Here is a 22,870-nt window from a genome sequence, read left to right as displayed (position 1 = left end):
CACATTGTCTTCAACGCAGAAGTGCAAAATATACTTTATTAAATTGTGATTTGCCGTTTTCTTTAGGTGTCCTCAAAGGCACTGACGTAGTCTGCTCATCCTCAGACAGCGACCAGTCTGTAGTGTGGGATAATTTAAAAAAATAAAAATAAAGACAGTTGATGAGTGTCACTCCTCTCCTTCAAATGACTGAAGCCAAAAACTGAGGACAGAAGTACTGCCGTCACTTATTGATTTGGCACAGTAGAAGTGATATTATTGTCCATCCTTCCACCATTGTACTTCAATGTATTATTAATGTAGTAAACAAAATATTTTAAATACTTATAAGCCTATAAGTATTTAAAATGATCTCACATGAGAATGAGAGAATGATCTCACATGATCTCCATCTTTATAAACTGTATGTTTTGAAAAATGTGTATAATGAGAATCATGTCTGTAGAATTCAAAAGTTTAAGTTGACTGCTGGGTAGTTTTGAGCTTGAGATAAACATATGAAAGAGCTTTTAGTCTTTCTTCTCTCGATCCAAGGTGAGCAGCAGTTTACGTCTCGGGGAATCTCCAATTAAAGAGGCTGGGTTTGAGATAGAGGTTCCACCTACAGATTCTATCCCCTGACTTGTACAAGCTGCTGTGATCTCAGGTGCAGATGAAACCTTGCTGGGCGAAATCGCAGCATCATCCATTTCAATAACTTCAAAGTCTGCATCATTCCACTGATCTATGTCATTGTCTTCCTCCTCATCATTGGCTCCAGAGTCTAGCAGCGCCTGACGGTATTCACTATCATCTGCTTCAAGCCGCCCTCTCATGCGAGGTTTTCTGCTCTGCTCACCAGGGGCAGAGGCCAGCTTATACATCACTGGAAATAGAATGGACGTGAATGTGGCGGTGATGAGTGATAGGTACATGAGCACAGGCTGGTCCTGTAACGTTCCTGAGAGAAGTCCTACAAGAGCTGGCAGCACCATTTCACCAAGCGCTGCTCCTACAACAAAGACTCCAGCTGTGCTTGCCTTGACTGTTGTGTACTGCTCCAACCAGGAGATACCGCTGGGGAAAGTTGTAGCCATGGATGCCCCATACAGACCAGTGCATGCCCACAGGACCATTTTGTTTTTGCTGAAGAGGCAGAGGAGAAGTGAAGAGACAGTAGAGCCCACCAAGCTGATAAGGATCATGGTGCCTGGGTAAATGCAGGCTGCAAAGAAAATGGCCAAACCCCTGCAGGTGGCAAACATTGCCCAAAAAAAAGAGTTGAGCATGGCCGCCTGGGAGAAAGGCATACAAGCATAGTCTTTGGCAAAGGTGAAGATAAAAGAGCCAAATGCTACTTCAGCACCTACATAGGCAAAGAAGAAAAAAAAGAGCAAACCAACAAGGACAGTGTGATGTTGGGACACAAAGGGTTTTCCCGATACTGTGCGGGCCTTTTCCCGTGTGACAGTGCTACTGGAGTAGAGGATAAAAAAGAGAAAGGAGATGAGTAGGATAAAAGAACCAATCACAATGTAAGCCCACATGGACTTGAGGGTGCTGACAATGGCATGAACATCTGGGGCTTTGTTGATTTGCTCTGAGGTGACCACAGCTGTTGAGTTGCTTGCTAGGATTCCAATGCTACTGTTTCCATCTGGCCCAAAAATCATCTTAGCCACAATTGGAGACATAAAGGCCCCTGCAGCGAAGCTGAAGTGCAGAGCCTGCATGTGAGGGCTCGCCTGCTCACCCCATAGGTTCAAGATGAGGACATTACCGCCTAAAGGAAAGGAGACATAGCAGGTTTCTGCTTGAACAACACTTTGTCCAGTTATTTTAGAACTTTATTATTATCATACAAAACCTAGTAATGACATTTATGGGGGTGGAGTGTTCTGAAAATTGAAGGCAAAATAAAAATCTAAAGCAGTAAAGTGTGAGCTACAAGTTCATGTTTCTGAAACCACGTATAAACAACATTTTCAATGACGGCGCTTTGCTGTGTCAGGTGTCATAGGTGATAATGTGCTGTGGGTACAGCACGGTTTGCTAGTGTGAGGCAGCGGGGAACGGGGGAGGTTGGACATCAGAGCTTTGGCATGGCTGTCCTAGTGTGAGTGCACCCTTAATTATGTGTATCCAAGCACTGATTTACCTGTGTCCAGGACACCCATTGATATTCCAGTGCTTGAAATAAGCCCAGTAAGGAGAAGAGCCTCCCTACAGAATGGGATTGCACACATTCCAAAAGCTGTGACCAGCATAGAAAACCCTGTGAGACAGGAAAAGTGGGGCAGACCACTTTAAACAAAATGCTTCAAAAATCTTCCTAAACATTTCTTTATCAGAGAAAAAGAACTTTAGAAAATTGCTTTAATGAAAAAAAATGATGAGTAAATCAAGTGATCTGTTGGAGGAATTTGATCCAAACGTACCCAGCAGGAGATGAGGATTCATGCAGTCAAAGAGTGCACTTCCTATGAGGGACCCACAGATATAGCCCACTGAGCGGCCAACAAAGATGTAGGAAATGTTGCTAATGTTCTTTTTTACATTCACAGCTAGATCCTCAAATGTGGGGCCAAGGACAGATATGCTCATCCCCTACAACAAAAGAACAAAGATTTAAAGTATCTTTCTATTCACAAATGTCTTTTTTATAAATGAAAAATCAAATCAAATCTTCTTTATGTAGCGTCTGTTACAATCAAAATGGTCTCTAGGAGCTTTACAGAGTCCCAGGGCCTGACCCCCATCAAGCAACAGTGGCAGGAAAAACTCCCCTTTAACAGGAAAAAACCCTGGGCAGGACCAGGCTCATGTAGGGGGAGCCTCCTGCTGATGGCTGGCTGAGTAGAGAGAGAGGAGAAGGGGGAGGACAGCTAGAAGAGACACTAGGCATAGATTGTGCAAATAAAATTAATTACAAGCTGTCAGTATGTCAGAGCTGAGCGGGTCATTGGGGTCAGAGGTCAGCACAGAGAAATGAAGTTGGTGATACGTGTTGATGGATACGGAGAGCGGGACACAAGAAAATGTGTTCATGATATCACTGATCTGCGAGGCGAGGCGAAGCGAGGAGAGGAGAGGAGAGGAGAGGAGAGGAGAGGAGAGGAGAGGAGAGGAGAGGAGAGGACCCTGGCAGCCTCGGCCTATAGCAGCTAAGTATGATCATCTGTCTGTCTAGGATAGTAACTGGTTATAATAAGCTTTTTCAAAGGGGTAGGTTTTAAGTCTAATCTTAAAAGTAGAGATGGAGTCAGCCTCCCGTACCTGGACAGGGAGCTGGTTCCACAGCAGGGGGGCCTGGTAGCTAAATGCTACCTTTAAAGACTCTGTAGACCAGCATTCTGAGAACGGAGCGGTCTATTGGGATGATAAGGTGTCACTAGGTCCTACAGGTAGGGTGAAGCTAGGCCTCTGAGGACCTTGTAGGTCAGAAGAAGAATTTTAAAAATTATTCTAAATTTAATGGGCAGCCAATGAAGAGACGCCAGTACAGGAGTCATGTGATCTCTTTTGTCAATACCTGTCAGAACTCTAGCTGTGGCATTTTGGATCACCTGGAGGCTTCTTGAGTTGTTTAAGAGTTGTTTGGACACCCTGATAATAAAGAATTACAATAGTCCAGCCTGGAAGTAACAAATGTTGGACTACCTTGTCAACAACATGCCACGTCAGTAGTTTCCTGATCTTTGTGATGTTCACATCGCAAAGATCGCTTTTTTAAAAAAAACAACAACGTTTTTTTCAAAAAGGCACTTCTTGAGACTATTTTGATGTGTGAGTTGAATGACAGATTTTGATCAAAAGTTACTCCAAGATGCCTCACAGAGAGACTAGATGTTAAGGAGATACCATCTAGAGTGTGATCAAATCTATCCCTAAGAGGTTCAGGACCAAACACCATGACCTCAGTTTCTCCTGAGCTAAGGAGAAGGAAATTTGAAAACATCTAAGACTTTATGTCTTTATGACAGGTCTGATGCTTCACTAACTGCTCTGTCTCCTCTCTTTTCATGGATAAATAAGGGTGGGTGTCATCTGGGTGTCATCAGCATAACAATGAAAATGTATTCCATGCTGCTGAATAATGTTTCCTAAGGGAAGCATGTACAAGATGAAAAGGATTGGTCCAAGTACAGAACCTTGTGGAACTCCATGGCTAACCCTAGGAACACCATGGACATGAGCAAACTGGTATCTATCTGATAAATACGATCTAAACCTACGTAGTGCTTCGATCTAGTCTAGTGTTTTAATCCCAATCACATGTAACAGGATGCTGTGATCAACTGTATCAAAAGCATCACTGAGGTCCAGCAGAACCAGCATAGAAACCAGTCCATGATCTGAAGCTATAAGAAGATCATTAGTAACTTTAATAAGTCCTGTTTCTGTGCTGTGATGAGCTCTAACGCCTGACTAAAACAACTCAAACAGGCTGTTTCTCGGCAGGTGCTCCAGTATCTTTGCTTGTGTGTATATAAGAATTTATGTTGTCTTATTCCTAACGATATGCCATTCAGTCTAACTTGATGTATGAAAGGGTTACAATGTTTACAGAATATGACCCCCCCCCCCCTGCAGGTGCTCCAGTAACTGAGTCACCACCACCTTTTCAAGAATTTTAGAGATAAAAAGAAGGTTGGATATAGGCCTATAATTTGCTAATACATCCAGTGATGGTTTTTTAAGCAACTTAATTACTGCCACCTTGTAAAACCGGGGTACATAACCTACCACTAAAGAACAATTTATCTGGTCCAGGATAGAGCTGCCTAACAATGGTAAAACATCCTTCAACAGGTGTGTTTGGATGGGATCCAAAAGACATGTGGTGGACTTGGATTTCTGAATTAGCAAAGACGCCTCAGAAAAATGCTATGGTAAATGACCAGCTACATTTTTAGACCTTGTTCATGTATTTTTTGCCTCTTTTTTTCAACTGAAAATAAACCAAAAATTGAATTGGATGTTGGCGAGGGGAGAGCCAGGGAATTCAAAATACTCTTGTAGGACAGATGCAAAAGAATGAGCAATTATGCTAAAATAATGAATACAGGAGATGATCTGTTGAGTTGTGTCGTGCTTTCTATTGAGTAAATCTCAGGTCACACTTTTATTGTGTTGGTTATGGTTAGGGTTAACTCTAATAACCCCATAAAAATTAGGTCAAATTGCTCACAAAATGTACAAATGTCGTCTTAAAGTTTACCAGGAAACTGTGGTCAGCATTGTACGATTGTTGGGGGGGGGCAAATGAGATCATAGCATGTGTTGGAAATTATTATTGTTGTTGTTATTGCGATTTTCTTGTGGGTCCGTATAGCGGCTGGCTGCACAGTACACGACATTTAACAACTGTTTGTTTGTTTTACCTTCGCTCGGTACTTCTTTTGTACTGAAGGTCTTACCAGACTGAGGAAAGATGCGCAGAGTGTGAAGGTGACCATCCACCGGCCACAAGCCCCTGGTCCGCCCCTGGATCCCCCGACCACCTCTACTCGTTGCTCGCATCTACATTTGGCCGCCCCCTTGGACGTCTTCAGCGCACTCTTCAGTCCTTTCACGTCCCTTCTCTTGTCGAACAGGGTATCTTCTTCCTGCTCGTCGTCGTCGTTGTCCTCCATACTGGCGAAACGAACATGTTTCTTTTTGATTTCGGTGGATGAAGACATGCCTTTAGGCTTGTTACTGTGGCGGCTCCTGGTCGTGATGCTGCCGAGCAGTCAGAAATCCGAAGTAACTGACACAACAGTTAAAACCCTGTGAGGGGGTTTGCAGCTTACTTGTTGGGTTTGTTGAAATATATTCAGAGAAACTAAATGACGACGAGAACTCATACTGCAAAATCACCCATATGACAGAACACATCCATTCGCGATAAATCAAATGCGCAAGGCCTCTTCCGGGTGACGTAGGACTGACGTGTCGCTTCTGGAACCTGCTGCTGTTTTATTGATCATTTTAATTATTACGAATATAGAATTAGAATTTTTTTTAAAAACAATTTAAAAAAAAAATGAAACATGTTACTGATGAATAAACTACATTCTAGAATATTATATATATATAGTCTAGGTGTAACTATTAAATAAGACACGACGTCATTCTGTGGCGTAGTGTTCATCACACACATCTCGTTTGTGAAAGGTTGCCGTTTCAGAACTGGAAGCAGACTTTTCCCCCAAAATTTTTCCCAAGCGCTACAAAGACCTTTCTCAAAACTATACACAAATTTACTTTACTTCAGCAATATATTTTGGAATATTATTTTAAACCACGGGGATTACCAGTGACACCGCTGTGCGTGCGTATTTCAAATTACCATAACTCCTCGCTACTTCGTACAATTTTAATCATTCAAACTGTCCCTGAAAGCTGTTAAACGGGGCTTTCTAATGCAATTACATGCATTACGGTAATGGATGCAGAGTGGGGAGAGGGCGTAAATTAGCAGCAGGATTCAGTCAAACTATTGGTGCGGTTTCTTGGAGCAAAGTTTTATATTTATGTTCTGGATAAATTACTCCGAATCTTGTAAATAATAGTTTTAGTATTTAATTTTATTTTTCATTTTGTATTTTATTAATATTTCATAAGATTTCTAACTTTAACTATTACTTACTATTTGTATTAATTTGGAGCATTTTTTCTTGAAATAAAAAGTAATTGTCTTGTACAAAGAGTGCGTGTATAATGCAATTAATTAATTAATTAATTAGTTTGGTTTTAGAAATCCTCCTGATGAAGGGCCAGTCAACAGTGGAAGGAATCACATCTGGGGCCAACGCTGTGGAGCTCATGCTGCTGGAGATTTCACATGTAGCTGGTCACCATTGAGGCCTCAAGAAACAGTCTGCTGGAAAATGCAGACAGACCCCGACACTCACAACATTCACCCACCTCGATTCACCCCCAAATGTTGCCCTGGTGTACAGCCTGCCCTCATAAATACTGCAAACCAAGCACCAGGCGACATCTTTGTTTGTTGACAAAGAGGTGAATGATACACTTAAATGGCGACACTTTAGATTACAAGCTCTACACAGGTAGATTACAAGCTCTACAGGGTAAGACCAATTCAGCTTCAGGGAAGGGGCTTTCTCTCGATGTGGTCAGAGGGCTGGTGAAGAACACTACGACGTAGCCACTAAGGAGTGGCTACGTCGTGTAATGTTACAATTTTTATGCCAGCCGTCTCCATTATTTTCATCTGAGCCAACAAGGGTTTGGAGCGTGTGGCACATACCACCAGGGCAGGGTTAGTGTCCCCACAACTGAAGAAAAGACAACAAAAAATCAAAAAGAGGCTCCATCCGGTGGATACGTGACAGTGAGCTGCTCTTTGTCAAAGGGATGGACACCAGAGAAGTGTCCATGTGCACCACTGTCCAACCTGTTTATACTGGGGAGACAGTCCTGTGGTGGACAATGATGGGCAATGTCAGAGGATCCCCGTGCCCAGGCATACAGCATTGGCTGAATACAACAAATACATGCAGGGTATGTATACCTCTGACCAGATATTGGGAGCAAACTTGGTGCACAGGAAAACCAGAAGATGGCCAATGACTGTTTTTTGGCAGGAAGGAAGAAAAAAAAGGCGAAGCTAAGGTTAAAACTATGAGGTTGCTGAAGGTTAGTCAATCGGCCCACAGAGACCGGAGGAGGTGCAGCAGCGACTTATGTTGTAGTCGACTGACTTTTTGATTTTGATTTCCCACGTGTTTTTTTTCTCTGTGGATCATTTATTTTTGACTCATTGGCTGCTGTAATCCTGACTCATTTTTGATTGTCAAAAAAATGCTGGGCAAGCTTTTGAAAAGAACAATCTTCTGGTACTCTATGTGGCACTTTTGGACTTGACAGGTGCCTTCTGAGTGGAAAGGCATTTCAGCTTCCTCCTTCCCAACATCAAGGCTCTGAAGAGGAGGCTGAAAAAAATCCTGTTAACAAGCACCTGCTTAACATTGCTGTCACAAATAGTTGCATTGTGCACAAGGATCTCAGCAAGGCACAGTGACAGAAGGCCATGACACACCAGAATTTCCAGGAGGAGTGTGCACCTACTTGGCGTGCCATTGACCAGCCCACCTCGTCCTCCCACTCAAGGCCACTTCCCTATCCCAACCAACAAAAATGAGTGCACAGATAAAAGACAAAATACAGCATTGGGAAGGTAATAGTGCACTCTGTGCCATAAAAGCACACCTTGGATGTGTGATGTGGGTCTTCAGGGGGACAGGAATTGTTTCAGAAACTACCACTGCTAAAATAAAAAAACGCCTGGCTATTGACAAATCTAACAGCCTGTAACATGGAATCAGAAAGCTCCAGAAACGTAAAACTTTTTTGAGTTGTAAAATAGTTTGAATTAGATTTTTGCAATCTCAGGAATGTTCATTCTGCATTTATTAAGAATTTCTAAAATGAAAGTTGAAGTAAATTCAATTTTGTCTTTTTCTCTTATAACACAGTTTTGGGTATTTTATTGCATAAGAATGGTAAATACATGAAAGATTTTGAAAGTTCGACTTCTCCCGGAAAAATGGCGTAAATTATTAAAACAGCATTTTCTGACACAATTATTGACAAAAATAGACCAAAAAAATCAGGCATATTAATAAAAATTAAAAGGTCACCATAACTTCCTCTCAAACAATGGTATGAATAGATTACATTTAATAAGATTATTATTGGAGTAGGAACGCTACTCGAAATACTCCATCAGCAGGAGGGTCCCCCTACATGAGCCTGGTCCTGCTCAAGGTTTCTTCCTGTTAAAGGGGAGTTTTTCCTTGCCACTGTTGCTTGTCTGGGGTTAGGCCCTGGGATTCTGGAAAGCGCCTTGAAACAATTCTGATTGTAAAAGAAGCTATATAAATAAAGATTGAGATTGATTGAAATAATTGAAAGGCAATTTCAAGTGCAATATTTTATAAAACTATGTATTAAGCCAAGGCACACTCTTTCACCTCCTACCCCATGTATTAAAATCTTAATCGATTTATTCAGCTGTTTATAGACCAAATATAAATATGCTCATGCAACCCATAGGCTATGTTCCCTCTAATTTTTCATGTGCCTGAGCAGACACACAAGTTCCCTGAGCACACCGAGGACCACTGTGAGCAACATCAGATGGGTACGCTGTGGCCACACACCAGTATCACGCTTGTTCAAAACCTTGGATCATAGCAAGTTACATGGCTTATTAAAAGAATCAAATGACAGCAGCACATAAAATGAAAAAGACAAAAATCTTGTTGTTCATGAGATGTGTACTATGTTATATGTGAGAGTCCTGCTTTAACCATAGAAAGAGTCCTGGAAAAGGAAAAAATCTCACTCAGTTTCACCGCTTGTTCTTCTGTGCACATACTCCGACAGCCATTCCATCTTAAAAGAACTGCATTTCTTTTTTTGGCTTTATGAGTGGATGTGTCTCTGCCCGTTCGTTTCGCCATGATAAGGGATTAGCATTTGCGTCTCTTAGATCCGCTGCACTGCTGTTAGCTAGCTAACATGCACGGCGAGTAAAGGCAGGGCACATACGCAAACACTGTCAATGCTATGATTGGCTGCGTAGCGTAAGTGAACTGTATCGGATTATTGGCTGGACACCTGTCGCTAGTCTCTCGTCTTCTTCCACTTTATACCTTTCAGGGGGGGAAGGGGGGTTGTCACAGGGAGAGTACACAAAGTGACAAAGTTTGTCAGTTTATTATTGAAATTTACATTTCAAAATCATACAATTCAGTGACTGTACCTGATTGATTTCAGACATTTTATTTTAATGAACATGAACACAAATACAGAAGGAAACAGCTTTAATGAATGACATCAGAAATTCATTGACACACAGACATTTTATTTAATATTGAAGATGTATGTTCTCAGAAAAGTAGAATATTAGTAGATGTGGCAGAGTTAACAGTACTTTTTAGGTACAATTGGGGATCAGATTGTGTGGGTGTTTATGCTATATTTTTTGTGGGAAAAACTCTGTGGTGGTGTTCTTCTTCTGGGCAAGGGGCAGGTCTTTGACTTGTGGAGTGAGGACCAACAGCTCATGTTGGACACTTCTAGCTTCCTCATCCCACTCCTCTGATTGGTCAGCCTCCTCCTGTTTCCTGTTCATACTCTGGCTCACCAGCTGCTTAACCACCAGATTCTGGTAAGTGGACAGAATCTGCTGCTGCTCCTGTAGAATGACATACATGAATAAGAGGAAACTGCTAAAAAATAACATTATTGCACAACACAGATAAATGCTTTGAAATTATTTAAATTGGTCAACATTGTCCACCCAGCATGTTGGCATGTATGACAGCGCTGTAGAAGGCTTTTTTTTTTTTTTTACTTTTCTACCTACTACCTAGTATTAACAGCAGCCAGAAAGCCTGTATTAAAATGTTCAGAGGTTTTCAAAAGTGCTTTTACAAAAGCAATCACTTATTTTAACCACAGCTAAAAGGCAATAAAAAATAAACGCACGTGGTTAGTTTAGTTACTAAATGGCTTCTGCTTTTTATTTGAGGAGTTTGTGTTGTTGATGCCTATGGAAATGCAATAATTAAGGGGAGCATTAAATATGCAATTTACTATCGGATTACTCTGAAAAATGTTTTATTATTTCACTATTGGCACTTGTTGAATAACATAGATTGGCATGGAAGGTCTCAGGTCAGACTAGAAATGTGTCTTTTGGATCCCATCCCAACACACCTGTTGAAGGATGATTTACCAATCCAGTTCTATCCTGGACCAGATCAATTGTTCTTTAGTGACAGGTTATGTACCCCGGTCCTACAAGGTGGCAGTGATTAAACGAGTGCTTAAAAAACCATCACTGAATCCTGAGGAGTTAGCAAATTATAAGCTTATATCCAACCTTCCTTTTATCTCTAAAATTCTTGAGAAGGTGGTGACTCGGTAACTGGAGCACCTGTGGAGGAACAGCCTGTTTGAGATGTTTCAGTCAGGCATTAGAGCTCACCACAGCACAGAAACAGGACTTATTGAAGTTACTAATGAGCTTCTTAGAGTTTCAGATCATGGACTGGTTTCTATGCTAGTTCTACTGGACCTCAGTGCTGCTTTTGATACAGTTGATCACAACATCCTGTTACATATGATTGGGATTAAAGGGACAGCACTAGACTGGTTTAGATCGTATTTATCTGATAGATACTGGTTTGCTCATGTCCATGGCGTTCCCTCTTCATACAGTAGGGTTAGCCATGAAGTTCCACAAGGTTCTGTACTTGGACCAATCCTTTTCACCTTGGACACCTTATTCGGCAGCATGGAATAAATTTTCATTGTTATGCTGATGACACTCAGCTATAGATATAGCTGAGTGTCATCAGCATAACAGTAGATAGATATCCATGAAACCAGAGGAGACAGAGCAGTTAGTGAAGCTTCAGACCCTTTCTTAAAGACATAAAGTCTTGGATGTCTTCAAATTTCCTTCTCCTTAACTCTGGAAAAACTGAGGTCATGGTAGAGTTCTGACAGGTATTGACAAAAGAGATCACATAACTTCTGTACTGGCGTCTCTTCATTGGCTGCCCATTAAATTTAGAATAATTTTTAAAACCCTTCTTTTGACCTACAAGGTCCTCAGAGGCCTAGCTCCATCCTACCTGGACGAGCTAGTGACACCTTATCATCCCTATAGGCTTCTCCATTCTCAGAATGCTGGTTCACTTGTGGTCCCCAGAGTCTCTAAAGGTAGAACGGGAAGCCGTGCATTTAGCCACCAGGCCCCCTGCTGTGGAACCACCTCCCTGTCCAGGTACAGGAGGCTGACCCCACCTCTTCATTAGACTTAAAACCTGCCTCTTTGAAAAAGCTTATTATCACCAATTCTGTAGTTCCAGTTACTATCATAGACAGACAGATTATCATACTTAGGGGGTCGTCTAATCATTATGTTAACATTTCAGTTTTGCTGCTATAGGCCGAGGCGATCGGGTGTCAGGTGATCATGTTTCTGGACCGAGGGGTCCAGAAACATGATCACCTGACAGGCCTCAGTCACCCCACTGGGTCATGCTCTCCTCTCCTCTCCTTTTTCGAGTAGATCATTGATGATGTTATTTCTTGTATAGTTTCTCTGCTCCCCCCTTCCTCTCTCTGTATCCATCAACAGGTCTAGCCACCTTTATAGCTGTATGCTGGCCTGCCGACCTCCGACCCCGCTGACCCACTCTACTCTTATACCAGCAGCTTGTATTATTAATGTATCTCTATGATTTCTGCCTATTTTCTCCTCTACCTGTCCTCCCCCTTCTCCTCTCTCTACCCAGCTGGCCATTAGCAGGAGGGTCCCCCTAAACCTTAAGCCTGGTCCTGCTTAAGGTTTCTTCCTGTTAAAGGGGAGTTTTTCCTTGCCACTGTTGCTTGTTGGGGGTCAGGCCCTGGGATTCTGTAAAGCGCCTAGAAACAATTTTGATTGTAACAGACGCTATATAAATAAAGACTGATTTGATTTAGAAATGGAGCGTACTATCACTCAGACTTACTGTTGGTATACGGCCTGTAAGGATGTTGATGATCTGAGGCACACAGCGTCCAGGAGCATGGAGCATGCACTGAGTGCTGGCTTGAAACAGCAGCACACTGGTCAGGTGGAGGACCAGAGCTGGGTCCTCAGACTCCTTAAGTTGCTCCATGAGTGCCTGACGATGAAGGAACAGCACCTGTCTACAGAACAGTGTGATCACAGACTAAAAATCTGGATCAGACCTATCACATGCTCTAAAACCCAATTTGAATAAGTGTTACATTTTGCATTTCAAATGAAAATGGTTTAAAATCAACCCTTGCTGGTTGAAAACACAAATAAGTAACAATTAAAAATGATGCTGTTAAATATTTCACAGATGTTTCTTTTGTAGTCAGGCGATGACTAAATTTCCATCTTCTGATGCTCATTTAATCCTCAGAGGCAGGGAAATATGCTATTTTTCAGCCGTGTTTTGTAGGCTGAAAGACAGACTGAACAATTTCTGAATTCACACCTCCACTGAAAAAGTTACCTCTCTTTCTTCTTGTCTCCCTTCTTCAGCATGAAGCCACACACCTCTGTACATGCCTCAATGTTGGTCAGGAAGTCTTCAGTTGTCTGAAAAAAATGCAGGGAGATTTTATTTCCATAATTCAGCTGATGATGTCAACAGCTGTAAACTTACTCTGCCATTCAGGCAGTTATGCAGCTTCATCAAAGGGGCTCTAGTATCCTCAGGTAGTTTGCTCAGGATCTTTACTCTGACCTGAGGCGACAACACAAAGCTGTAAAAATACAGGTGTTTCAAGGAATCTGGTTTTAATGTGGAGTTGTTTCTCACCTCACTGCTGATGGTTTTTGGGTTCTCCACAGACATCATCATATCACCAGCCAAGAAGTTAAACAGGATGTTCGTGACATCTGTGCACAGTGTCTTCAGGATGTGTTTTGAAATTAGGACTTGAATTTCCTCTGCATCAACAAAAATAAATGAAGATACATGTACTGTAACAAGATTTGGTCTTCTTAACAAGATTAAAAGTCTAGATCTATAGTTGATAAAGTACAGTGAGAGTAAAAAGTATTTGATTCCTTGCTGATTTTGTTGGTTTGTCCACTAATAAAGACATGATCATTCTATACTTTTAATGGTAGATGTATTCTAACATGGAGAGACAGAATATCAAAAAGAAAATCAAGAAAATAACTTTAAAGAATTTATTTTCTTGACAACGACCCAAAGCATACAGCAAAGGCAACAAAGGAGTGGCTCAAGAAGAACCATATTAAGGTCATGGAGTGGCCCAGCCAGTCTCTGGATCTCAATCCAATTGAAAATCTATGGAGAGAGCTGAAGGTCCGAGTTGCCAAGCGACAGCCCACCAACCTTAATGATTTAGAGAGGATCTGCAAAGAAGAGTGGGCCAAAATTCCCTCTGATATGTGTGCTAACCTTGTGGTTAACTATAACAAACGTTTGACCGCTGTGCTTGCAAACAATGGCTTTGTCACCAAATATTAAGTGCTTTTGGATAGAGGGATCAAATACTTATTACCCTCAATGAAAAACAAATAAATTAAAATAAATTCTTTAAAGTTATTTTCTTGATTTTCTTTTTGATATTCTGTCTCTCCATGTTAGAATACATCTACCATTAAAAGTATAGAATGATCATGTCTTTATTAGTGGACAAACCAACAAAATCAGCAAGGGATCAAATACTTTTTACTCTCACTGTATATACCGTAATTTCCGGACTATAGAGCGCACCTGATTAAAAGCCGCATAATCTAATTTTAGAAAGAAAATCAATTTTGTATTTATACAAACCACATCTGTGTATAAGCCACACTGAAACATAGGTCGCGGAAGAACTCAGACAACATCAACAACCAGAACTCAATAAATAGAACACTAACATTGAAAGTTGCAAAAGATAACATTTACAACGAACAAAAACAGGGTTAACACCAACCTGAACCCACAGACACACTGCCACAAAGCATGCTGGGAAATTCCCACACTGACCCTCCCCAACACGCTACACTACCTCTGCTTTTCTTTTCAAACAGTGCCTGTGACGCGGCAGTAACACAGCAGCAATACGGCAGTAACACTAACAGGGCTGGTTAAAAAAACATACCGGTAAAATTTCTTCTTGCATTTTCCATGATGAGGGTCTGTTTATGCTAATTTTATTCATACACAAAGCGCGAAATTGCACTAAACTTGCGTCTTCCTCGACACATATATTCCACCTGTCTCTCTTACCTTTTCTGCTCGAGCGCCGATAGAAAAATTACATAAATAAGCTGCACCGTAGAACAAGCCGCAGTGTTTAAAGTGTAGGAAAAAAGTAGCGGCTTATAGTCCGGAAATTACGGTACACGAAATCTGTCAAATAAACAATTTGGTAAATTTTGTAAGAATAAAATTATTAGTGAGATCAGCACCTGGAAGACCACACGGTGCGGATTGAATCATGACAAAACATTCACTGAGACTTACCAGAGAATAATTTAGTGCCTTTGTCAAATAAACGGATGTTGTTGTAAAGGTTGGTGATCTCCTCCTGCAGATCCTTTGTGCTCTTCTTCTTGTTGGCCCTTGATGGTGTGCTGGTGGAGGACATGGACACTTCCCGCAGAATCTCCTGGTAGGTTTTATTGAGAGGCCTGTCAAGATATGAACAAGTGAATGTCCCTCAGTGGAAAGACTAAGAAAAAAATAAAGGCCAGAAGAAAAGTGCTAGATGGTTTTTTTAGGCAATGTGAAAAAGAGAGAAACACCATTAAATCTTCACAATGGTCACACTGAGGTCAAAGTGAAAAGTGTTTAAAAGTGAAGAGTAAACACAGGGCACATGTCACTATGTAAAAACACATGTATGTTTCCGAATTTTAATTAGGGTACTGTAATATTTTTTTTTGCATGACTATGTATGCAATGTGTACAATGTACCGGTATGTACATTTATATCATGAACCCACGTGGATATGCACTGTATATGGACTAAAGGCACAGGCCTTACCTCACTAAATGCTCTGCCAGCTCATAGAGGATCTCTTCAGGGCAGTCGCTCACTCTCTCACCTAATACAGATATGAGATCCTCTTGGCTCATAAAAACAGCTTCTGGTTGTTTACCACGATCTTTGTAAAGGTAAGACAAGAGCTAATTAGTCTCACAGGTAACTACAATTCTTAGAGAAATGGGTGCCTTTGAGGACCCTGGGGACTAATATACTCCAGATGTTTACACACAGTTTAATTGAGCTGTGCTCAAAATTAGCCTTTGGCATCAATTTGGAATTCGGTCCTTGTCCCAGGTAACATGCAACTGAGAAAAGGGAATAGCTGATGGGAACATGGTGGTGGTATGTATCCTTCCAGCAAGTTGATATCTATTAATTCACACTATAAACGACTTGAATCAGGCGGTAGACCAGCAGTTCGAACAACAGGTTCCATATCTGGACCGATATCACAGCTTTTTCATCGTGTACTTACGGTATTTAGATGTAATAACTAAGGTGTACAATAAGTAAGAAAAAGATCCGAAGCATGAATTTTTTTTCTAGGGAAGATATGCATGCCCTTATGTTAAGTGCATGTGAATCTCAGTGAGAGTAGCTAATTATTGAAATTATTTGACATTAGGGATGCACCAACACCAATATCAGCCCGATACTCTGTTCCCGTATTTGTACTGATATTTTTTTTTGGATATTTGATAAGTGTTCCGATATCATTTTACGGCAGCATCATTTCACCTATTATGTTCACCATTAGCAAAGAGGAGCAATGACGGTGGTGTGTCAAGTGGAAGGGTGAAAGCAAGCACTGTGGACCAAAGGAAGATGTCCAGCGACAACCCATGCACAGTGAATACAAAAGACATGGCCAGCGTCCATATTATCCAGTTGATAATATGAGATTTATCTTTATCTTCTAAGTATACTGATATGAGAAACCTAGCTGACATATTACTGCCGTCAAAGCTACAAGCGTTGTGTAGAGGCACATCCACATCCCACAGTTACAAGACATTTCGGCCCTCACCGGTGATATTTGGACAAAGACACCACGAAGCATTGTCCTGCATGCTAAACAATTTTGGTGGTTGTACAGCAGCCAAGCCATTGCAGGTGTGTTTGACTGGGGGCTCGCTCCCTCTCAGGCTCATTTACACAACATACAACCATGTCACCAGAAAAAAGGTTTTTCCTTTGTATTATCAAAAGGACTGTGTGTTAACATGGAGAGAGTGTGATAATGAGTGCTCACACGGAGACAGTTATGACAATGTCCTCTTTCTGTGGAGCCATGAAGAGTTTATACAAGTTAAAATGAAAGAAGTGCTTTCACTGCTGTGCACAGTGGCTGTCAATCGTAATGTTATCCCTCGACGCCCCTCTTTGTCTGCGACAAGCTTTCTGGATGTTTTTGCTCCGCGGTCATATGCCAACACAGGGTTATGGAGCATGTGCACATGCCTTGTTTAACTCCAATTTAGGCGTATACATGACAGAGAAAATCAATTTCCGATTGCATGATCAGGGTGTAGTAGTAGGATAAGGAGAACAGAGATATTAGTCAGACTAATACGTTAGGAATAAGGTCATATTAAGGTCATGTAAACATACTGAAACCTGAACGGGGCTTATTGTGCTGTACCTTGCATTGACATTCCAGTTTCCTCGTCACTCTCCTCATCCCTCCTCCCTTTCTTCTTGGTTTTGCGGATGCGGATCTCTCTTGCATTTCCACCTCCCCCTGCTTTTGTGCTGCCACTGCCAACTGGGACACATGGAAGGAGAAGTCCCGGACCAATGAACACTTGTTTCCAAAGACTGTATGTTGAGAGCCACAACCAGATAAAAAATGTCCACTGCTTATGTCACTAAAATGGAGCAGCCATTCACGCAGTATGCATCTCTTCTAAATCTCTAGGCAACAAATGGTATCGACATCGGTCCAGATATGGAACCAATCAATCAAGCTGAAGCTGAGTGACTTTTTAATATTACCGTAATCTTAACTGTTACATCAACATTTTACTTAAAACGAACCATTTCCTGTCTAATTGCACAGCTGCAGAAGTAAAAGAGCAACCAGGGAAGAAACATTAGGCTTTTCTCACATTGACTATAGTACTTATATTCTATATAGAGTCCAGATTAATTGAAGTCATCTATGCGCTACAACGAATCAGTGTACTGGCTGATGCTTCTACGACTGACGCTAGACAGACAGCCCAGGCCATTCATGATTTCAACCGTGAGTGGCCAATAAACCGGTGCTCGGAAAGGGTAAGGAGCAACATATTTCATAACATGCACAGCGATTATATGTAAAAATACATACTGCTTCCTAAAGAAAATGTGTTGTTTACTGTTGTATAGAGTCAACAGGAAATAGATTTTTGTAAGATTATAGTAAGTCATGAGCGAAAGAAGCTCTAGGGCAGGGCAAGTAAGAGTTTAGATGGGCAAGTAGATAGCGGCACTTGTGCAGCACTTGCGTGGAAAAAACCTGTCAGTTGGTTCTCCAATTATCTCTCAGGGCGATCTCACATCGTCACCACAGATGGATTTGGATCTAATTCACTTTTACCCTAAAAGGGTGTTCCAAAGGGTCCATTTTGAGGCTTCTTTATTTTTTCCATATAAGAATAATATTGCACTAGTCTGAAATCTGGCTGATTCCAATCTTTTCCCTTTCACATCCATGTGGAGTATCTCAATATGAAACCAGACTTGTTATACCATTGTAAAAGATTATTATATGTATAATCCTTTGTAATGTCCTTGATTTCAGTGAGGTCATATAAATGAATACCACATCCTCAAATAATGAGTTTCCTGTGATTATATGCATAAATAAGTTTTCATAGCATCCTAAGTTTTCTCATTTTTTTTACTCAAGACAGAAGTTCATATAGTTAAGGTGGATGACCCTGTTTTTTTCTTATTTTTAAGGTTCTACTTGGGAGACTTCCATCATATTTAACCTCACTTTTACATCGCTGCTTCACTGGAATCCATGCACATCCACAGTCTCATATCAGTCTGAATAAGTCTCTTGTGAACTCCAGTCTAGGAAAGACCACTCTTACCTTCTATGCTCCATATGGCTAGCATACAATTTATATTTCTGTAGTCAAGTATTGCATTGTGATGCCATGTACTGCATTTACGCATTGCGATCTGTATTTCGAACTGTGTTTGTGAACTTCAATTGCAGGACATCCCTGAAAAAAAGAGGTTGCTTTCAATGGACTTTCCTGTTAAAATAATGTTTAAATAATTACATTGAAATCTAAACTGGCACAGGACAAGCAGCTCAACAAAAGCAGCTCACTTTCCACTTCATGGATCTAAAATATGTTGCCTGCATCATGTCCTGAAGTCACACATGAGTCACAGGTAAACTATTGATCCATGAAGACTTTTCACGTAAGTAAGGAATACCTAAAAATTGTAAAACATTGTTGGCAGACATATGTAATGGGGATACAAAAAATAAATAAATAAATACGGTATTGATTTTCCATCCTACAGCATTCCCCCATAACAATGGACCTGAAGACTTGTCACCTCAATTTTTAACACCATACACATTTTCTGTTTATTTTGAATATCTAAAGCTGTGTGTTAGATGAGCTGCTCTAATTCCCTCATCAGTTCTACCACTGAATGATTCCAGTCAATATTTAAGTCTCATATCATGATAACTTTATCAATGGCTGAACACACCTGTGGTCTTTGTCTTGCGCTCAGCTTCCTTCTTCTCCTTTTTTGAAGGTGCGGTACTCTCGTTAAGCATGGATGCATGCTTCAGATCTTCTTCGCTGATCAAAAATACTGGATTGTTTTTGACATCCTGCAAAAGAAAAAAAAAAAAAAACACAAATGCGGTCTGCTTGTACTAATGTGTTTTAGTTTTTGATCAGTTTTTCTACCTTCTGAGCCTTATGCTGCATGGCTTCGTCAAAAAACTTCAGGCAGTTGCTGATGAACTTTTCACTAACAACAAATGTATCACCCAGGACTCTGGCAGATGAATGGACATTTGTATTTCTGATAGCCTGGTTGATCACCATCCCCACATCCTCCACTGACAGGCAACTGGGCAGAATTGGCTAAAACAGCAGGAAAAAAAAACTGCTAGACATACAAGAAGCAATGTCAGAAGTACTGCAGAGCACATGTGGACACCTGTATATCTGTCCATGTCGCAGAGTTGACTGCTTCCTCTACAGATGCCTCTACTTGGTCCACTAGCATCTGACTGATGCAGGCTGCTCTCAAGAATAACAGTTTGTTTGACTTGAAGCGCTTCTTGATGTAGTTGTTGGGGTCAGGGATGCCCAGCCTGAGCAGTGCATCAAATTCTACAGGAGGAAGATGCAACTATGTCAAGAACATTTTTAATTTAAAGCACCTAGAAACAATTTGGATTGTAACAGATGCTATATAAATAAAGATTGATTGATTGGTTGATTTAGTGGCTATTATTTTCATTTTGCATTGCAATATTTAATAAGATATTATATAAACATATTTTTTTGTTACCACTGACTTCAAAATTTAAAATGCAGGTCCCATGAGCCTACATGTAGATATTTTATTATACTGTCTTTATTTCTGTTGTAATGTCACTCAACTTCCCCAATGAAATAATGTAGGTAATGTTTAAAGCACTGTTTTTTCCTCCTTTCTCAGGAATGCCAGTATTAGGGCCATTCCTTATTATTTACAATGAGCTTATGCAAATCTAGTTGAACAATATTTGCTTTCCTCCAAAACTGTTCTGTTGGGTCAGATCATGTCTGTGTAAATTATTATCACCTGGACATTGAGATGTTGCAGTATTATCTAATAAAAAAACAGGAGTAGCAACAGTAAAAAGGTAAAGAATGGGGCTTTAAAAGAACACAGCATTTAGCACAGGTATGAGATGATGAAACTACCAAGATATCCATTCTGATGCAGGAAGGAATCCACCCAGGTGTTCTGTGTTTTGGTGTAAATGTCAGGGATGTACACTGCTTTGTCCTGTCGACCTCCAACCACGTTTCCTTTTAGACGTCCGCTAATGACCAATTCCTCTAGAACAGCTTAAAGTGGTAAAGAAAAAAAAAAAAATCACTAGTTACTTTTTGACAGACTTGCTTGAATCTTTCCTTTTATGTTACCCTGTGTTGTCCACAACACTGTCCTAAAAAAAAAATCATTGCATTGCATTTTTGAAAAGGTCCATAAAATTACTTTGTCATCAGTAAATTATATTAATTATATAAGTATAAACAAATATGCATTTGTTGTCAATTTATTACTTTAACAGAATCAGTATGTGTCCTTACAATAGAAAAGATGTTCTTGAAATCCAAACATTCCGATCATGATGCTGACAGGTGTCGGTCTGCAGTACAAAGTGGTCCAGATTTAAATTGCAGAGTGATGAAAATGAAAACATGTGTTAACATTTTTAAGACTTTTGAAAGACTGATTTAAGGCATTTCAATGCGAATTCAAGCCGTGTATTTAAATTAAGGAAGTTAATGCCTTTTAAGATTTTAGAAGATCACGGGAATCCTTAAAATGCAGTAATGTTACCTTGTAATGGCGCCAAACAGTCCACGTATTCTGGCCTTGTGGCGAGCAACAAAAACTGGTGTAAATATGACTCCCCGGTTGTATGGGTCCATTTCTCCTTGGATTAGCTTCCCGAGTCGCTTTAACAACTCCTGCAACAGCCAAGAAAATATGTTATTTTATTTCAGGGAGAATCAACTGAGATATGAGAGGATTGTTGTTTTGTGACTGACCTCAGATAGAAAGTCTCCTGGCAGGTCATAGATTTTACATAGCTCTGCCACACTGATCAGACCAGCCTCCTGCAGTTTGTCATTAACCTCATCAGCTAAACGGTCTAGGTAAGTGCTGCAAACATCACAATTAGACTGTTGACTCATCTAATTGTTGCTTTTAAATTTCTGCCCACTACATCTGCCAATGCAGAGAATACAGCTAGCAGTTTGTTCTTTGATACCGACTATAGTTTAATTTAGTTTGTCCTTGTTACAAATGTCTTTTATCAGCTCATTTTTGGTATTTGGATGTTATCGTTTCCTGTTGAAATCCAGACAAACTTTTTGAAGATCTTAATGTGATTGATCAGTATAGCCAATCCAGTTTTGAATCTGATACTTACAAAATTGGATTGGCGCTTAAAAAAATTCTAGATGAACATATAGCCAGCAACTTGCACACTATTCACTTAAAGCAGGAATGTGACATCGAATCTTTATCCTTTCACTGGTTCTTTAACATTGTTATTATTTGTTCCCAATGTTTGCTGAAAGACAGATTTCCAACCAATACTTACTCATCAATAAGCTGTCCCAGTACAAGCTGAATCCCCTTGTCAGATTTAGCAATATCACATGCTCTACTTTCAACATGGACCCAGTCTACATTGATACTCTGGAAACATTTAAATGAAGAGACAATTATCACACAGTTCAGAGTGTTGTTGACATTATAACACTGATGAATCATGCTTGGACTTACCAGCTGAAGGTCCACGATGTTGATTCGCCCTGTAAAAAGAAATTCATTATCAGTGTGTCTATTTCGTATCAGTTAATATTATAATACAAAAGAAATACTCCGATCACGATCACTGGAACACTATATATATATATATATATATAAAACACATGTACATGCGATGATTTTTTTTCTAGACTGTACAAGTAGGTAGTATTTATAAAAACAGACCTCCATGGATGTAAAGCTCGTCTCGGATCTCCTTGCTGATTTGGGTTGGGGTGATATACTCCTTTCCGTCCAGTGTGTGCACCACATCCAGCTTCTTTTCTTGAATCAGTTTGGAGATTATTTCAATGCAGTTTCTTTCAGACAACCTGTGGAATATTTGACACAACAAACATAAGCGTAGTATTTATTTTCTTAGGTCCATATATTTTAATCGTGTTCCTACTATCGATACTTTAACAGATTGTTATAAACTTTAACAAGATTAGCATAACAGCTGCTGTTTACGTTACCTTTGCACCGAGTCCGCAAATTGAGCTCTCTGAAAATCAGCAGCGAGCCTCCGAATTTCTTCCCAACCCGCTGCCATGATAATTTATGTCTTTACAGAAACAAGAAGCTGTCACTTAGAAAATGTCGTTCCACACCCATGAAGAAGCTACAGTAGTGCTATCTAGCTAACGTGCTGCTGAACCACACGTCTACATTCAGTGACGTAAACGGAGAGCGACGAGGACCAAATCTTCTCCGCCAGCGTGTAAACAAGATCCTCAATAATTTCTTATAGAATAATAAAACC

The 22,870-nt window shown here is 40.4% G+C and overlaps 2 protein-coding genes across 3 annotated transcripts; both read right to left on the bottom strand.

The window, feature by feature from the left end:
* Positions 1–15: 15 nt before the first annotated feature.
* mfsd4b (major facilitator superfamily domain containing 4B) lies at positions 16–6,296 on the bottom strand. Of its 2 annotated transcripts, none has more exons than XM_011618952.2 (4): positions 5,364–6,296; positions 2,418–2,586; positions 2,138–2,254; positions 16–1,762 (listed from the first exon to the last, which is right to left on the bottom strand). In XM_011618952.2, the coding sequence occupies exons 1-4, from the start codon at positions 5,661–5,663 to the stop codon at positions 510–512; spliced, it is 1,839 nt and encodes a 612-aa protein (XP_011617254.1). In that variant the 5' UTR covers positions 5,664–6,296; the 3' UTR covers positions 16–509. The 2 variants fall into 2 exon arrangements, with proteins under 2 accessions (XP_011617254.1, XP_003977814.1); XM_003977765.3 differs by having other exon boundaries at positions 5,400–6,294.
* A 3,399-nt stretch (positions 6,297–9,695) lies between these two features.
* ufl1 (UFM1-specific ligase 1) lies at positions 9,696–22,809 on the bottom strand. The gene is made up of 19 exons (XM_003977764.3): positions 22,584–22,809; positions 22,294–22,439; positions 22,084–22,112; positions 21,899–21,996; positions 21,339–21,453; positions 21,127–21,257; positions 20,874–20,932; positions 20,481–20,627; positions 19,726–19,901; positions 19,470–19,649; positions 19,264–19,390; positions 17,183–17,305; positions 15,538–15,658; positions 15,015–15,181; positions 13,347–13,477; positions 13,191–13,271; positions 13,038–13,123; positions 12,522–12,702; positions 9,696–10,192 (listed from the first exon to the last, which is right to left on the bottom strand). Exons 1-19 carry the CDS (start codon positions 22,658–22,660, stop codon positions 9,971–9,973), a joined length of 2,397 nt encoding a protein of 798 aa, XP_003977813.1. The 5' UTR covers positions 22,661–22,809; the 3' UTR covers positions 9,696–9,970.
* Between the last annotated feature and the right edge of the window lie 61 nt (positions 22,810–22,870).

This window comes from Takifugu rubripes, chromosome 16, assembly GCF_901000725.2.
Source record: "Takifugu rubripes chromosome 16, fTakRub1.2, whole genome shotgun sequence".
NCBI classification, from domain to species: domain Eukaryota; kingdom Metazoa; phylum Chordata; class Actinopteri; order Tetraodontiformes; family Tetraodontidae; genus Takifugu; species Takifugu rubripes.
The sequence above is the reverse complement of the archived record's forward strand: the minus strand, read 5'-3'. Positions and strand labels throughout refer to the sequence as shown.